At 48.5% G+C, this 17,983-nt stretch overlaps 1 protein-coding gene across 1 annotated transcript in view; it reads right to left on the bottom strand.

Moving 5' to 3' along the window:
- Positions 1-16,032, bottom strand: part of IGSF9B (immunoglobulin superfamily member 9B) — a 70,216-nt gene extending 54,184 nt beyond the window's left edge. Inside the window, exons 1-2 of the mRNA XM_036746058.1 lie at positions 15,962-16,032; positions 1,773-1,970 (exon numbers count right to left, since the gene is read on the bottom strand). Coding sequence (XP_036601953.1) covers positions 1,773-1,970; positions 15,962-16,025 — 262 coding nt within the window. The 5' untranslated portion in view covers positions 16,026-16,032. The remainder of the gene's footprint in view (positions 1-1,772; positions 1,971-15,961) is intronic.
- Between the last annotated feature and the right edge of the window lie 1,951 nt (positions 16,033-17,983).

The following is a 17,983-nucleotide window of genomic DNA, read 5'->3' on the forward strand; positions in this document are numbered from 1 at the left end:
AGAGAGGAAGAACCTCGAGGTTTCTGGACAAACCATTTCTAATTTACACTCACTCTGACCTGTCAGAGCCCAAACAATGGGCAAATGAGGCTTGGGCTGGGACCAACTGTTGGCCAATCACTAAGAGCCAGAATGATTTGGGTTTCAGGCATGGTCTTTAAAAAAGAAATCTAGCCCGTTAACCCCAAGTTATCTTGCGGGGTTTCAGCTATCAAAATTTATATTCCTTTGGGCAGAGCACCCGCAAGTAGGAGGACAGTAGACAAATGCTAGACTCACTGGCACGTGCACACACACACACACACACACACACACACACACACACACACTCCAAAATGGAACAAGGCTCCACCTTCTGAACCCAGGGGAAGGGAGTGGGTGAGGCTAGACAAGACGAATTCTACAGCTGCTATTGCTGCTGTAAAACCACCTGGAATCGAGGCGGAGGAGGAGCTCCATCAAAAGGGTCCTTTCTGACTCAACTTCCTCCCTAGATAGAAACCAACTCCTACTCCACTGCCCTGCCTCAGCTCTGTCCCCCTGTGTCACATCTGCCTTTTGCTATCAGTCTCCCCTCTTTCTCTCTCTCTCCCTTCCCACCTCCAGTCCTTCTTGCTTCTCCATCTCTCCATCCAACATCCAAAGGCTGTTCTTGGCAGAAGAACAATGTCATATCCCCAGCATCTGTAGCTCACCCCCTCCTGCCTCCATTCCCACTCATCCCCTCCTATTCAATTAAAACCAACCAGAGCCAAAAGGGAGGAAGAAGACAGACACAAAAATATAGTGAAACAAAAAGCAGGACAGGAATAAATAGAAACCAATAGGGAAAGAAAAAGACAGGACAAGAAGGAACTTCAGACAAACATTGGATTATAAGCTCCTTGAGGGCAGGAATTGTGTTTTGCCTCTTTGTGTATCCTCGGTGTTTAGAAGGCACAGTGTCTCGAAGAACATAGTAAGCACTTAATAAATGCTTATTGACTGAAAGCTGAGAGCTGAGGAGGCCAGGGAGCTGTCAGACTCAGAGGCTTTTGAGAGAAGGGAAAACTAATGGAATGATGAATGGAACTTGGGGCTCAAAGGAAGATGTCGTTTTGTGAGGCCCTGGTCCTGCTGGAAAACACTTCCTCCTCCCCACCATCACCATCACTAACATGCATATGCCACCTTTCAATTCATTAAGTGCCTCTCTCACAATGGCAGTCTGGTGAATGGAGATTGAGTTGCGGATAGTAGTCTATCCTTTCTTGGAAGACAGGATATTCCTGAGGAGTGGGAGTTAACCCTTTGGGGGTGGAAGATTGTTCCTGGGGTGAGTGGCCCTGGATGAGGGTATGTTAGGGAGATGAGAGGATCTACACTGAGGTAGGAAGCACAAGAGTTTTTATATCCATCTGGGAAACTGAGGCCAAGTGACTTCAATGAATCAATAAACCAATGATTTGCCAGGCACTTTGCTAAACACCAGGGATACAAAAAGAGGCAAAAGAGTCCCTGCCCTCAAAGAGTGCACAATCTAATGGGGGAGATGACAAACAACCATGTACAAACAAGCTATATATTGGATAACTAGAAATAATTAATGGAGGAAAAGTGACAGAATAAAGAGGGGTTGGAAAAGGCTTCCTGTGGAAGATGCAATTTTATCTGGGACTCAAAGGAAGGTCACGCAGCAAGTTGATGGTAGCTTTGGGATTTGAACCAAGGCACCCTAGTACTTTCCATGGACAAGGGTAATACCCTCACCACCATCACCACTACAGCCTTACCTGCATACTCAGGGTCCACGTGAGGGGGATAGTAGCCAAACTTGATGAATATGGGGATAGGAACCCCAAACTTGAACCATTCGACCACGTAGGGGGGAGGTTGTCCCGTCACAGGGTGGATCACATCGCATCTCAGAATAACGCCCTCGCCAGCCCTCGCAGTCACAAACTCAGGCTCCTCCCGAAGGCCGTGGGCACCTAGTAGCCACAAGATGGTTTAAACAGGTAATGAGGGTAGGGAAGAACTCTCCACCCCCAGAGAAAGGCTGCTGTCTCTTCACTTGTCTGTATTATCTGTCCCTCATGCTCAGAACGCTCTGCCCCCTCAGTCCCATCTCTGGATTCCCTTGGTTTCTTTCATGACCTAGCTCAAATCCCAACTTCTCCAAGTCTTTTCATGTCCCCCAGAAGCTAATGCCTTCCCCTCTCAGATTACCTTGATCTACTCTGAGTCTATTTTATATGTACTTAGTTATTTACATGTTGTTTTCCTCATTAGAATGTAAACTCCTGGAGGACTGGGGCTATTTTTGCTTTTCTTTGCATCCCCAGTGCCTACTTAGCACAGTGCTTGGCACATGGTCAGTATTTAATTAATGCTGACTGACTGACAGATCCTCTAGGCTACCTAACATACCCTCATCTGAGGCCACTCACCTCAGCAACAATCTTCCACCCTCAAAGGGTTAACTCCCACTCCTCAGTAATATCCTATCTTCCAAGAAAGGATAGACAACTGTCCTCAACTTGATCTCCATTCACCAGACTAATATTCCTTCCCCAGAAGACTAGAACACTGGAATACCTATTCCAAGACAGAAAACCACCTTTTCCAAAGGATTTCCACTCCAGGAGATGAGCTCCCATCCCCCAGATCCATTAATCCTGATGTCTGCGTCTTCCCCTTGCCTATGGAAACCCTAAAACATCCCAGACTTGGGGGGAAGGGGGAGCTAAAGAGACAGTAGCTCACTAAAAGCCAGAATTTCCCTGTCTGTATAAAGTGAATTGGGGTTATAAGCACCTCTCTGCCCTGTCTGTCCTACTCTCCTTCACAACACACACACACACACACACACACACACACACACACACACACAAAAGGACTCCCGCCCCCTCACTGTGGAGCCCCCTTGCCAGCTGTAGCTAGCTATTATACACACATTTCCATCTAAGGCTCCACAATCAGAGTTTAGAACCAAAACTGCAGACACAACCACCCTCCCACCCTCATCTGGGCACTGACAGATGCTAGCACCCAAAAAAAAGGGACTCTGGGAAGGACTAGGGGAATCCCTGACAAAGCAGAGGCGGTTTAGGGCACCACTGGTGAAATAAGCTAATTGGCCAGTCTATCTCCTGCCCACCCCCACTCTCTCCATTCCCCTCTGGCTGCCGCAGAATGGGGAGGGCTGGTTGGTGGGAGGGAGCTCATTCTCATCTGATCATCCGATTTCTAATCCAGAGGTTCTTAACCTTTTTGTGTCATGGACCCCTTTGGAAGTCTGGTGAAATCCATGGAACCCTCTCAGATGTTTTTAGATGTATAAAATATACAAAGGAAACTAATTACATTTAATTTTTTTTTCATTTCCAATCCAAGTTCATAGACTTTTAGAAATCTAAGAATCCCTTCCCTAATCTATCCTTGACCATTGATGATTTACTGGACTCCACCACTGGGATGGCAGAGAAATGGAAAGGGAAGAGAGACCTGTGGGGCTAACCTCACTATACCTTGTTGTTCCACTGATAGAAATAATTATTTCAGTGCTGAAGGGAAATTAAGCAATCATCTGGATTTTTAGACTCCCAACTATGGCTGACTATGGAAGGGGGCAGCCCTTATTCAAATTGCTGGGAGACAAAATACTCTTACATACCCCCCTCACCAAGATGGAAAAAGCAAAAGAATTCAATTAACCCATGCACTACCAAACTGCCACAGATTCCTGCTACTCCACAATACTCTCCCAAATCCCTTGAGCAAGGCTAAAATCTTTTAACACCTCCATCCCCACTGCCCCCTGAAAAAATCTGTCTACTCTTGTTCTAAACTTCCTTCTAGCAAGGTCACAAGGTCACCTTGCTCAGTAGAGGTCCTTATAGGAGAGGGAAAATGTAGGAGTCCCTCCCCAAATGCTATTAGCTCCCCATCACTGGTCCAAATGGCCCACATCTCCACAAGCTTCAACCTTACCATGCCAACATTGCCAACATTGCCAACATTGCCTTAGTACCCCAAGATTATCACCCACCCATCCCCCAACTCTTATGGGGAAACAGGGGGAAGAAATATGGGGCTTTTCCCTGTGCTGAGCTAGCAGTCCCAAAATATTTGTTGCTTGACCCTTTGATATGTGAGTGCTGTCTCCCTCTGCTCCCCCCTCCCAGCACACTCCCACTGCAGTTGTGGGGCCTGGTGCTGGGGAGGGAGCCCAGGAGGAGAGCAGCATCCTGACTCTCTGCAACTTGCTGAAGGAGGAGGAGGCAAACCCTTCTAGAAGCTGATTGGCTGCAGGTGACATCACTGTTTTCTAGAGAAGGAGCTAAGATCACTGGATATTTTTGGAGCAGAGCAGAGCGCTGCACTCACCTGCTAGTGGCCCCAGCAGGTTCTCCAGCCCCCTCCCCCAATCCCAATCCATGTTGCACCTCTAGCCCCTCTGTGAAAGAATGGAAAGGTGTAGAGCTGCAGCAACTCCCTCCTCCCCAGTCAGAGAATTTAGGCAAGGGCTAGGCATTTCAGGGAGGATAGAGAATCTCCTTCTTCCCTCTCTCAACCCCCTGATTCCCAAGGTGAGGAATTGGGGGAAGGGAGCCCAATAAAGGGAGAGCAAGCATCTCAAGGGACACTGAGGCATGGGTATTTGTAGAACCTCAGCAAGGATGTATGCATGCACACAGAGATGTTTGTGTCTATCTCTGGAGTATGGATCTGCAAGGAAAACACGATGAGAAAGCAGAGTAAGGACAGAGAGCCACTCCAAAGCAGGGGGCTGGGTGCATTGCAATTTGCCCAGAAAGGAGGGTATGCCTTGGGTGGATGGAGCCTCTTGCTGTACGGTGAAACAAAGAAAAGACCCCAGAAAATAATTTAACAACGATGGGGTGATGGTTAGCCTTCTCTGCTGAAGTCTTTTTTGTGAAGCCCCACTCAGGAATGTAGGACTTGGGTAGGAAACATTCAGGAGACAGATTGGGGAAAGGGCTGTATTGGCTTGGGGACCCACTCCTGGTTTGGCTGTTCTCACAGCTCTGGCTGCTCATTTGCACCTCTCTTTGCCTGATTTTCACTGCATTACCAATGAAGCTGTTGGTTTCACACCTTCTCTGGCTGGAGAAAGCTTCTGGGCTTCCAGCTGCCTCCTAGCCAGCCCCCAGAAAGCAGAGAACCACTCCCTGACCTCTTTCTTTACCATCCTCCTTATTCTAGCAACTGACACCGGGCATTGCTGGCATATAGGAAGAGAGCTACATAGCCACCAGGCTGGCATTGCTCCCACTTCTGACCCACTCACAACCCAGAGCTCACCTACCAAATGGAAAATTAGGAGGGGGAGCCCTGAGAATGGAGCCAGAGAACCTCTCATGGCTCAGCTTTTGGCTTTTAACACCTTAGATACCAGGAAAGGAAAAAGCCAGGTTGGGTCCAGATTGTTATCACTCAAACTTCCCTTTCCAGCACCCTCTTTTCTTTGTCTTCTAGAAAGAACAATCCAACTAGCAATATTAAATTCTACTGGATATGATACTTTGTATCCAAAGCTTATGGCACTGATGGTATTTGGGTTGAGCCCCAAATGTTTCTCTCCACTCCATATGGTTTGGGGAGAGGCACCACCACACTTCCTGGTCCATTTTTCCTTTCCCCAGATGCCGCCCATGACGTGAGTTCTCATGACACTGGTGTTCCCACTTGATAGAATTACAGAGTCAAAACTGAGAGGAACTTTAATGACCATCCTAGCCTCAGGGTGGTTACTTGGCTTACCCAAGGTCACACAGCTAGTTAGTGATAGAGTCCAGACTCCAACTCATGATTTCTGATTACAGGTCACTTACTGCTTTTTCCATACAAGTTGCTCCCTCTTAGAAGGGATTAGGACATATGTGTGTTGGGGGAGGGGGGAAGAGGAGGAAAGAGTATATGATCAAAGCTAATGAACAAAACAGAGATGAAATTGCCTAGAAATTAGGTAGGGGATTCAGAGCCCCTGTCCCAGCGGGGAACTGCCTTCACACTCTTGTATCCCAAAATATTTATCTATCTTTTTTTTCCTTTATAGCACCAAATACGTACACACACACACACACACACACACACACACACACACACACACGAACACACACATACACACCAACAGAGGAAACAGTCTTCTCTCTCTCTTTCTCACAGCTCCCACTGTCTTGGAGCCTATCCTTCTCCTCCTTCGGAACCTAGTCTAAAAAAAATTTATTTTCAGCAAATTTCAACCTCAAACACATCCCTCTGTTTCCCTATAACTCTTCCTGCTCCCTAAACGGTTGAGGGACAGCTCCAGATTTAGATTCCCAGCCTCCATTTCCCTTCCTCGGCTCAGCTAAACACAATGAAAGAGGTAAGACTTGTGGGCACTTACCCACACATTCTCTAGATTGTCTAGGAAGCCTAGAAAGAGGATATAAAAACAAGAAAGTCATGGAGGAATGGGCCATGAAAGAAAGAATTTAGAGGTATGGAGACAGAGACCCAGTAAAAGCATACAGCACAAAAAGAGACCACATCTCCCCTGACCCTTATCATAGTATTTATAGTATGCACTTAATAAATGTTTGATGAGTGAATAAATGAATGAATGAATGAATGAATCCATTAAGAGACTCAGAGAGACAGTGACAATGCAAAAGAAAGAGAAGTCAGTAACGGAAACATAGAAACCAAAACCCATAGGGGATCACACACAACTGCCCAAGTCAGGAATGGAAAAGAAAGATTTTGACTCAATTCAACAAACATTTATTAAGGGCTTGCTGTATACAAGATACTGTGCTAGGCTATAGAAATACAATTTAGGAAAAAATGATCCTTACCCTCAAGGAACTTACAGTCTAATGGGGAAAGGTGGGACTACATTGGTAGACCAGATTACTGAGGACTCCTGAAGCCAAAGCTAATTAGAAAAGAGGATGATTCTTGGATGGCTCTGATAAGGAAATGGGAAATAGCCAGTAAAGTAGAGGAAAGATCTCTTGTGTGTAAGAAAAAATCTGTCCACTGTCCCCTCCATCACAGGAACATAGCAAAAGAGGTCAGGAAATTTGGTGGGCCCTCACATACCTCCCTACTGAATAACTAACTCATAAGTTTAGGGGTTGGGGGGGAGTGAAGAACGCTGCAAATTATATTTACTTCTTTCTTTTTTTGAGAGGGAGGGAACAATAGTGGCTTTGGACAATTTGCTTAGTGAGCCAGCACCATAGGATTTACACAGACAGTTTTAGAATGGTTATACTACCCTTCTGAGATCTGGCTGACCTTTTGGGTGGCCCATGAGGTACAAATCTCAAACTCTCAAGGCCAGGTGGTAATCAGCAGGCAGCTAGGCCAAAGGCTGTAGTTGGCATCCCCTGGTCAACACGAAATAATCACACACCCACCAGAGGCTGGCACAGCCTCCACCTCCAACCTGGAGCTTCCCTGCCAAGTACAGAATCAGAGGTTGGGAGGATCCCAGAGAATGAGGCCACAGACTTGCCAGTCCCCTAGTCCTCCAGCTTTGGCCTTTAATGCCACAGATATTGGGGAAGATAGATGGGGAAAGACAACCAGGACAGATGGGGGCCTTTTATTGTTACTCAAACTTTTTTCCCTATAATCTCATGATGTTGAACCCTAGACTAGCCAACCAAAGGCAAAATCATTTATTACAGAATAGGGAGTAGAAGAGAGAAGGGGTCCACACAACCTCATATACCCCAGGGGTAGTGAGATGGGAAGTGGATCTGGAGTCACAAAATAAAAACTCTACAGCTGGAAGTAACCTTGGAAGTCATCAGGTCTAACCACATCATTTTAAGGATAAGAAAACTAAGACCTAGAGGCTTAAGTAATTTGCCCAAGGTCATAAAGGCAACAGGGCTGGAATACAAATCCCTGATCTGTCACTTCTCACTTCTGCAACCCTTGGGCAAGCACTAGGCTTGTTTCCAAATCTATCAAATGAGGGGATTGGACCAAATGACCACTAAGGTCCATTCTGACTCTAAAGCTATGACAATATGATCCTTCCTTAGATAGGTCTACATCATAGGACACTATTTCCCAATCTCACTGGCAAGACCTCTCTAGTTCATGACCTAATCCAGCAAGGGGAGTAGAGAATGGGACTCCCATTGAGGAGAGTGAAATGTGCTCATTGGCCTTCACTCTGTGCTTTTCAAGCAGAAGAGGGAGCAATGGTGGCCTAGATCCTTAGGCACTCTGCCTTATTACCTGGCATCTGAGAAGGTAGTCTGGTTTACTTTGAGAAAGATGTTGCACTGGCATGGGCTAGACATTCACCAGCAGTGGTCCTCATCAGCACCCTCCATTACCCATTTGCTAAGCACTCAAGTCTCATAATACAAGGGACAAGCTGCCACCACTACCACGTCCACCTTTCGGTCCTAAATAGAACTCCTTCTGACTCTGCCACCCTTTGTTGCCACAATTTAGTCAGCATCATGATACCTACCACTAGGGAGACACTTCAAGAACCTATGGGGAGAAAGTCAACCAAAGGTCTGGAGAGGAATAGCACCCTCACCAAAGTTAATATGACCCTAAAAGGGGCCATAGAAGGAAGGGAGAAGAACCCATGTCCCAATTTAATGAGATAGGTGTGCTGCCCACACTTGTACTTCCACAAAACAGGTGGGATGGATGGCACCTTAATCTTTTGTTTCTCTCCAAGCTGAACCTCCCCCTTATCCCTCCAACATCAAAGGCAAGTGGTCTCTCCTTCTCCAAAAGACCTTCAGGAAAAATCTTGCTGTAAGGCACCCCTCCTGGCCTTATCCTCCGAGCTCCTTCACCCTGCTGGTTCTTACCCTGACCTACAGCACCTCCAACATCTCAGACTGGGGCTATGTCACCCAAACCCCACCAGGTCTCCCCAGGTAGAGGGAAACTTTCCGGCCAGCAGAGCAGCAGGGGATTCAGGAGGCTGAGAGTCAGAAAGCTCCCTTCCTCTGCCAATGGGTGTACCTCTTCCCTCAGCCACCTCCCGATTCCCCACTGCAGCCCATGAGGCAGGGATATATTAGCAACTTTAATTTGCTCTCTACTAGATTATATCTCCAGGAGCCCTTTCCCCGCAGACCCGCTGACAGGAAGGAAGTCAGTAATTCAATCTCGGATCTTCGTTAATGGCTTCTCAGCAGAAAAGCAAAACCACGCTTGCCCACACCCAAGAATTCCTCTCTTCCCCAAAGTGCACTCAGGTTCAGGAACCCCCACACAGACATCCAAAAGCATAGGTACAATGATCCTTAGGCCCTGGCTTAAGACAAAAGGGACAGGGGTGCCTTCTGGGACCTGGAAAAGTACTATAGTCATGCCCCTCTTCTTGTCAATGCTCAGGTTGGTAGAAGGGAGGCAAACCTTATGGATGGCATATTCCTATGGAAGTTCGAAATACAAATACAGTATTTACTCACCTATAAAACTCTGGCTCTTTCTCTACTTTGAAGCTAGAAAATGAGGACAGTCACTCACCTTGTGCAGCATATCAAGGGGAGGCTGAGGTACAACTTGTATGCAACATGGTCTCATGTATATATAATATTTCTCATCCCAGGAGAGACCAATGAAGGAGTTTGGGGGAGGGGGGAAAGAAGAGAGAAGACTATCTCAGAGTGGATTTTTCCCCATGACCCACTCCTCTCAAGGCTGACAAGAGTCTCCCTCCCATCACTATCCCTCACAGGATTCTTTCCCTGAGTTCCTCACAGAGGCCCCTGGCCCCCACCCTATCCACCAGTCTCCTGCTTGTTCATGCGAAAAAGCAAAAGAGCAGAAGATTCAGAAAGAAAAAATAGGTCAGTTGCCTCTAGCAGGCAGGGTCTGTGCCCATGGGCAGTGCCCTGGAGGAGACCAGGGCATGAGTAGTTTCCTCCCTTCCCTCCATCCCCTGCCATCATCCCAACCAAAGACCTACCTCCTCCCCCTGGGTTCCATTGGAGAAGGAAAAAGATTTTTCCAAAGTGTCCCTATGAGCTTCTTCCCTGGCTGCCCGCCACCCCACCCCCTGACCACCCTTACTGCCTTTCCACAAACTGGACACCCTAGATACTTTCAGTCAAGCCACTAGCCACACTACCTACCAGTCCCATCCCTCAGAGTATGCCCACTCCCAAACTGTCTAAAACTATGCCTGTTCCCTCTACAAAGGGTAGGCCAAGTGCCAAAAGAGTGCATTTATTGGGGCTCTAAAATCAGTCCTTAGATCATCCTCTCCAACTGAAGCTAACCATATTTTTCCCCTCTCCCCTCACCCTATTTCTCTGCCTACCACCATCCCTATCTAACCCCTCCTTCTCTTCTTCCTCTTCCTCCTCCTCCACACACACACACACACACACACACACACACACACACACACACAATTGGGGATTCTCACCAATTAGAGCTCTCTTCACTAATCAGATCCAGTAGCCCTAATGAGCTGCCCAGACTACACTCAGAAGCACATGGAGAATAAGCCTTATTCTACCATCACCCAGGCCTTGTGCAGACACTGTGGTGGCCATGGATTTGGGGGGAGGGGAGTTGGAGGGCCAGAGAGGGGGAAGAATGATGATAATATCTCTTGGAGCAGGGTAGGGATATGGGAGAGCCTGAGGCCAGTGGGAAGGGGGAGAGGAAGATGGAAGAGAAAGAAGGGAACAACATGATGAATTTCAAGGCACAGCTTCCCATTCCCATGCATCTCACCAAGCAATGGAGAATAGCTATGATTAGGAAAAGGGAATGCAGATGTAGACAACATAGAGAGAAAGGAGTCATGAAGCGGGCAAGCACAGGGAAAAAAGAAGCAAGCTCTCAGCATGATGGCACTGGGAACACTCATATAGGGAGAAGGTGGGCATTGGGAGGGAAGAGGAAGGGATGGCTCGAGGAGGCAAGCAGGAATAAGCATGGAAGCCAGGGGAAAAATAAGCCTAAGCAGAGCAGGAAGGAATAGGAAAAGTACTGAAAGAGAAGGAATGGGGAGGTATGGAAACTCAAGAGGATGCTGAGTCTCAGAATCACCCTACCTGGGCAGCTACAGCACCTCGGGTAACTGGATCCAGTGTTGCTATCTCAGAGTTGTAAACATGAAACCATCTAGGTCCTAGGACCCAGTAATTCCCCAGACTAGCCATGTGTCACACAACATGCTGGCAGCTGAAAGCTGATGCCTCCCAGTGCCCCCTGGGCAACCCTTTTCAAATCTTCCCTCTCCCCAACATCTTTCCGGGCACAAGCTAGTGGACAGACCCACCTTCCTGCAGCACATATCCACCTTGGTCATTTCCCAAACCAAGTCCTGCACAAAAGTATTCTCCCCCCAGGGATCCTGCAGCCTTGCAGACCCTTCTAACCACCCCAAAGAAGAGGCAGAGAGACAAAGAAATATCCTTCTTCACTCTGCAAGAAGGGAAACTATCTGCTATAGATCAGTAGGAGTATACTTGAGTGAAAGCAAGGAGATGGGAAGAATGAGGGCCTGGAAGACATGGAGAGCTAGGGAACTGCAGTGATCATAACCAAAGAACCTAGGCAGGGGCAAGGGAGGAGGGGTGAGGAGGGAAAGTATGAAGGCTTCCAGTTCCACCAGCCAGGAAAGAGAATACCTGCCTATTGACCTACATTTCTTTAAGCTACCCTTCAATAACCACAGACTGCTTTAGACTCATAGAATCTAGGTTGTAGAAGGCTACTTCACTGCAGAACAGCTGACCGAGACCCTCAGTACATTGACCTTCACAATCCCCTGTTCAAGGAGGTGAGATAAGAGGTCTGTCTGAAGCCCTGGCCTGACCCTCTGGCCACTAATAGTGCCCATAATAACTAGGACACCAGCTCACACCTTCATCCAGCCCTTGGTGCCTCACTTTGTTCCTGGACACCATTTCTTTCAGTGGCAGCTATCAGTCATTCAGTTAATAAAGAGTTATGAAGCACCTACTATGTGTCAGGCAAAAGACAGTCCCTGCCCCCAAAGGAGCTCACAATCTAATGCATCCACCCTGAGTAAGAGTCATAGGTCATGGTTTCTGGGTAAGTGTAGTTGTTTATATGAAAGGCTGCCTCTTCCTCTGGTTACCATTTCTGAAATGTTTTGCATGACTTCACATGTACAATGGGTATCATAACATTTGCCTACTCAATGGGTGGGGAAGGGTCTAGAGGAGGGAGAATTCACAACTCAAAATTTTTAAAAATGAATGCTAAAAAATAAAGCATTTATGATTTCCCTCAGTTATGTGGAAGAAAGACTAAAATAATTCTTCACAAATCAAGGGGACAACTAGGGCCAATAGGTAGAAATTTCGGAGAAACACATATAGGCAGAAAACAAGTAAGAATCATCCTGAAACCTTTAAGCTATCTAAGAATACTTCATGAGTTAGTGAGCTCCTTTTTGCTGCTGCTATACCAGGGGCTGGATGAACTGAGATATTGTAGTGAAGATTCATAATTTGGGTAGGCATTTGGACTTAAGGACCTCCAAGGTGCCAATTCTGATATTCTGATTTCCAACAACCATGACACACGTCCTTGATAGTGCTTAACACAGTGCCTGGCACATAGTAAGAGCTTAATAAATGCTTATTGACTGACATTGACTGGATCCAGCCTCTTCAAAGCAAATTGGCCATTTCCCCAGGATTGCAGGCCTCTAAGCAGATTTTTCCAAGGCTACAGGGACAAGAGGCTGCATAGCACAATGGAAAAAGCATGAATTTGGAGTCAAGAAACTTGGTTCAATTAACCTGTGTGATCACAATCAAGTCACTGAACCTTTCTTGGTCTTAGCTTCATCATCTATAAAATGGAGAAGTTGCTCTTTGAGGTTCCTTCCAGCTCTAAAGCCTACTGGGGTTACCTCTCCAACTCCCACATGCAAAATTCTTAAGGTAAAGTTCCATCCACATGTAAACTTTCCCCTTTGTAAATTCCAAGTTGCTTTTTGGGTGAGACCAAACTTTGCCTCCCTTAAGACTATGCCCTCCTCTACTTTTCTGCTGAAGTTTAATAACTAGAGCATCCCTGGTATTAGTCATCTTAATCCCACATCTGATCTTGATCCCTGATGTCAGCTTGCAGAGAATTCTGGAAAAGTCATGTCTGCCTTTGGGGAGTCACGGAATAGAGAGCATTCTGTAAGTACATTCACACATAAGAGATACACTCAGACCCAGACATACACATAGAGACACACTTATAGACACACAGACATACTCCCACACATGGACTCACTCTCATACACTGGCAGATCTCTCCCAGCCCCATCCAACCCTCTCCCCTCCCTCTAAGGAGCTATGAGACAATGAACAGTTCTCCTCATCTGCTTTCTGCCAGGAGGGCAAGAGAAGTGGCAGCCCTGTATGTCCTTCACACGACCCTTTCCAAGCTCTGACAGGGCTCTGGCTCTTCAGCCCCTTCAATGGAATTTAAGCAACTCTAATGCCCAAGCTCGTTCCCCATGGATACCTGGGAAGCAGAGTCCCAAAAGAAGTTCCCCAGCCTATCATAATCTAAGAGGTTCTTAGCACTTTTCCAACACTTGACAGTGACACCAAAATTGCTCCAAATTTTTTGATTAATATACACTGAATTCCAAAGTACGTCGTCTATGGAAGAAGGTAGTAAATGAAGGCAAATGCAAGTAAGGGCTCCAGGAACCCAGAGACACCTCATGCTATAAAAGTGCCCTCAGAGGTCAACAAAACTAGCCCCCTTCTTCCAGGCAAGTTGATACATTAAGCCATTTAAAACAGATGGGCATTTCTTCATACCTTAAAGAAAAAAATGAATAACTTTCTTGGGGAAGCCCAGCCCTGTGACAAACAATTCCTCACTATTTGGAAGTTCTTAATGTCTAACCATTCTCTCTCTTGCTGTAGTGAAAAATCCACTTTCCCCTATTCAATGCTTAAATCAATTGGTAGAACAGCAGTTTTTCCCTTCATAAAACCTCTCCCCGGCACCCTACCTCCAAGGTCTGAATATTTCTTAGTCCTCTCTCAGTCTCTCTTTCCTAGGGTGAATTGGGTTAATTCTGTTATTTCTTTTGCCCTCTCACTAACTGTCCCAAAGCAGTAAACTAGACTAAATTTGATAAGGGTAATTGAAAGTGGGCAAGGAAATGGGAGAAAAACTGGCAGGGAAGATGCCAGGAAGCCTAGGATGTTCAAACACACACCCTACTCAGACCTAACGTCTTCCCTCTCTGCAGTCTTTCACCTCGTGACTCAGTTTCCTCACTTAAAAAGAGTTGTGAGACCCTTCCGTAGCAATGTACTATTCAATTCCTTCCTACATTCTTTCCCCTATCATCCTCCAGAGCCCCTCCTTCTCCAAAAAAGGCCGGCGGGGGGGTGGGGCGGCCAGGGCTGGGGGGCGGCACTTCATTTCAGGTCCCAACACCGCCCCAGTTTTGTGCGTTTTCTGCAAAGGGCGCCTCCTGCTGGTCTGTTCTGCCCTTGCACCTCAGGGATGGGGGAGGGGGCGGGGGAATGCCTGCCCTGCCCACCCCTTCCCCCACTCAGTTAGAGGGGCGTCTCTCTTTAGGGCTGACATCCATCCACGAATACCCAGCCCCGCCCGATCGTTCCCTTCTGGCAGCGGTCTTCGCCAGCCTTTATGCACTTGCCCCGCAGCCAGATCGTCGGCTGGACGCAGGGGACCATGAGCTCAGTGCCCTGGCACCCACCCGCCTTCCTCTTCTCTGACTTCCTTACAAGGACTCCTTACAAGTCAGGGGTGCCACACCGAGCCGAGCAGATAGATCCCTTTCCCCAGTCTTCCGTCTCCCAAGCCAACGCTAGCACACGCACGCACCAGTCCCTCTTTTACTGGGCTTCCCTCTTTGGTGCTTCCCTCCCCCCTGTTTGGGGAAAAACAAATAGAAAGGGGGGATCCCGCTGAGGTTCCGATCTGAGGACCCGCAGGGAATTCCCCCTTTCCGCTTTGCTTTGGACCTGGGGGAAGTCTGCCTCCTCTGCTCAGTACTTCCCTGGGAAGTTTGTGCACGGCTTGGGGAGAGGTGTGGGCAAGGATGGCAAACACCCCACGGCCATCGGGGAGGCTATCGAGGGCACTCAGGGCACAGGATGGAAGCCGGATCATTCTGGAGTACTGATGAAAAGCGCCCAAGCCCCTCTGCTCGATGTCCACCTTGCCAAAACAGCAAGGTGATCTGACCTTAAGCTGCCAACTGCGGGGAGGGGGCCGTCTGCTGCCCGCGGGGCTGCAGTGTGTGTGTGTGTGTGTGTGTGTGTGTGTGTGTGTGTGTGCGTGTGTAGCCTTCTCGGGTCCTTATTCCCCAATCGGATAGCAAGCCAAGTGCGCCGCTCCGATGAGGGGTCTGGATGCGACGAGATTCATTATGGGGGATGCAGGGGACACCCCCACTAAATAACCTGCGAACTGACTGCCTAGCTAGCCACAGTTGAGAACAAGCCCTCTCGAAGCCTTGGGTTGTCGCTTCGCTGGGGAGAAGCACTCCGTCTTATCAACAAATTTTCGCCAAAGGAAAAGTCTACAGAACTGGAGATGGGGGAGTTGTGGGGAGAGGAGGGGGATAACCACCGGTCTATAGGGAGCATTCTCTTTCGGATGCCGGGTCAGCCCCAGGGGCCCCAAGCACGTTCTCCCCCTGCTGCCTCCAGCTCCTCCAGATGCCGGGGTGGATGGGATGGATGGGCAAGTTTTCTTCCCTTCCCCGGTAGGTAGTTCGTCTGAGTGCGAGTCACCAGATTCGGGGGACTCTCTTCAGCGGCAAGTCACGGATGCCGGGCGAGCAGCGAGATCTCTCCCTCAGCCTCGGGAAGCAGGGAGTGGGGGGAGCCCGGGGAAAGGGAAGCCCGGCGAGCTGGGGGGATTGAGGGGGAAGGGAGGGGACGGAGAGGTGGTGACAGGAATGGGGGCAGAGCAGACACGCTGTACTTCAACTCACCTTGAGCTCCAAGACCTCTGGTGCTGATCACACTTGCTATCAAAGTGGCCACATACCAAATCATAGTACTACCGCCCGCCAGCAAAGAGCGTCATCATATCTCAAAAGTGCTCCTCTTTCCGCAGACTTATCATGCCCCAGCCCCAAAGCGGTATCAAGGAGCCCCCAAAGATGCCCTCTCTCATGTCCTGCTCCTTTCTTCTTGCTGCCTCTCCTCCACTCTCTCCATCCCTCCTTTCCTGTCACAGCCCCTCTCTACCGTTAACCAGGCAGCGGCAGCAGCACCTGCACTACAAGCAAAGGCAGAGCTGAGCCAATGCTATGGTGAAGCCTAGCGTGGGCCCCAAGCCGCTAGGGCCGCCCCTATCTCCTGCCCATTGGTTATCTCCCGGGGGAGTGGAGGGTGATTGGCTCAGAATGCTGCCCGTCCCCGTGCGAAGGAGGCGAGCCCCGTTTCAAGGTGCGTTGAAGTGTGGAGAGCACAGAGCCGCAGAATCATGCGCATTGCCAGGGAGAAGGCGTTTTAGCGTCTCTGCTCTGCTCCCTGTTCACACTGCATGGCAAGTTTCTGGAGGGAGAGATGGGAGCCCTTCGGGGCTGCTACTGGGACCCCTCTCCCCTGGTCTCACCTGTCCTGGATGACTGTGAAACGGGAGAGGCCCACACCCATACACCAAAAGAGCCAGACATGTTGTCGTCAATTCTGCGGACAGCAGCTCCCGGGAGGAGGGAGGATGCTGATTCAGTAATGGGGAGACCCAGAAACAGGCAGCCTAGGGATGAGGGGGAATTTCCTTCCCTGGATATCTTTCCAAACGGGAGAGAGTCGATCCCCACCTAGCTTTTTCCAGTCCCACCTTCTCGTTCCCCAGGAGCCTGGAATAGGTAGGCTTTATCCAGTCCAAAGGCAGGGGAATTGACAAAATGACCTCTGTGATCCCTAGGATTCAGGCTGACTCGCTCAAGAGTGGGAATGTCACAGACCCCTGACTTCTAACACATACACACCACCCCTCACCCCTAGACCATGTTCACCAAACAGTACTCCTAAGTCTTAACTTTGAGCAACAAAAAAGTTTTCCTCCTAAATGGAGTTGCCTTTTCATGTACATGACTCCTAGGCTACTCCATCCACCTCACCCTGGCCCCACACTGTCAGCATGAGAATGAGAGGGGAAAGAGAGCAAAGAAAGGGCTCCTTTGGCATTGGAAGCTTGATGGGGAGCCCTGGAACAATCCGCCAGCTGGAGGAAAGGAAGAAACCACCTCACCAAGCAAAGCACTTTTAGACTGAAGGGTCTTCAACACTCCTCAACTACACCCACCAAAGGTATTTGCAGAAGGACTAAATGAGTGTCATGGAAACATCAACTGCAAGAAGTCACCCCATGCTGGCATTTTGAGACTGCAGTGAAGATGTGTTCCTTCTTTTAAGGAGCAGCAGCAGCAGCAGGGAGAGGCTCACAACTAACCAGAATGGGATTCTGGGGTAGAGGGGAGAACAGTGGTGCAGAGAGAGAGAAAAGATGGGGGGCCTCCCCTGCCAAGCAACTCCTGAGAGAGACAGAGACACGTAGAGAGAAGGGGGATGCATTTTTACCCAGCGTGGGCTTGGAAACCCAGAGGAATAGCTTCCCCCAAGCCCCTGGTTCTAGCTGAACCAGTCAAAGTGATGGGTTAGATGATTTGGACTTTGAGGACAGTGGGATATAACTCATCTCCAACCAGAGAAAGTCCAAATTTGAGAGGTGTGATATAAACACAAAAAAATCAGAATGGGGGGGGTCCTCCCTTCCCACCAGCTTAGAGGGGAAATCTCGAATTGAGCCATTGCTTTAATTTCTCTCCCCTTCAGCCATAATTCATGTCCACAATAGGAGATGCAGTGAGTTGCACCAGAACCCTAAGCCCTTGGGCTAATCATTACTGCATCCAGACCTCAAAGACTCAGAAATTCCTGGCTATGCAAACTCTCCCTTCCCAAACCCTATCCACTTCCCACCCCCAGGGTTTGGAGGCTAT

This window comes from Trichosurus vulpecula, chromosome 2 (genome assembly GCF_011100635.1).
Source record: "Trichosurus vulpecula isolate mTriVul1 chromosome 2, mTriVul1.pri, whole genome shotgun sequence".
NCBI lineage: Eukaryota > Metazoa > Chordata > Mammalia > Diprotodontia > Phalangeridae > Trichosurus > Trichosurus vulpecula.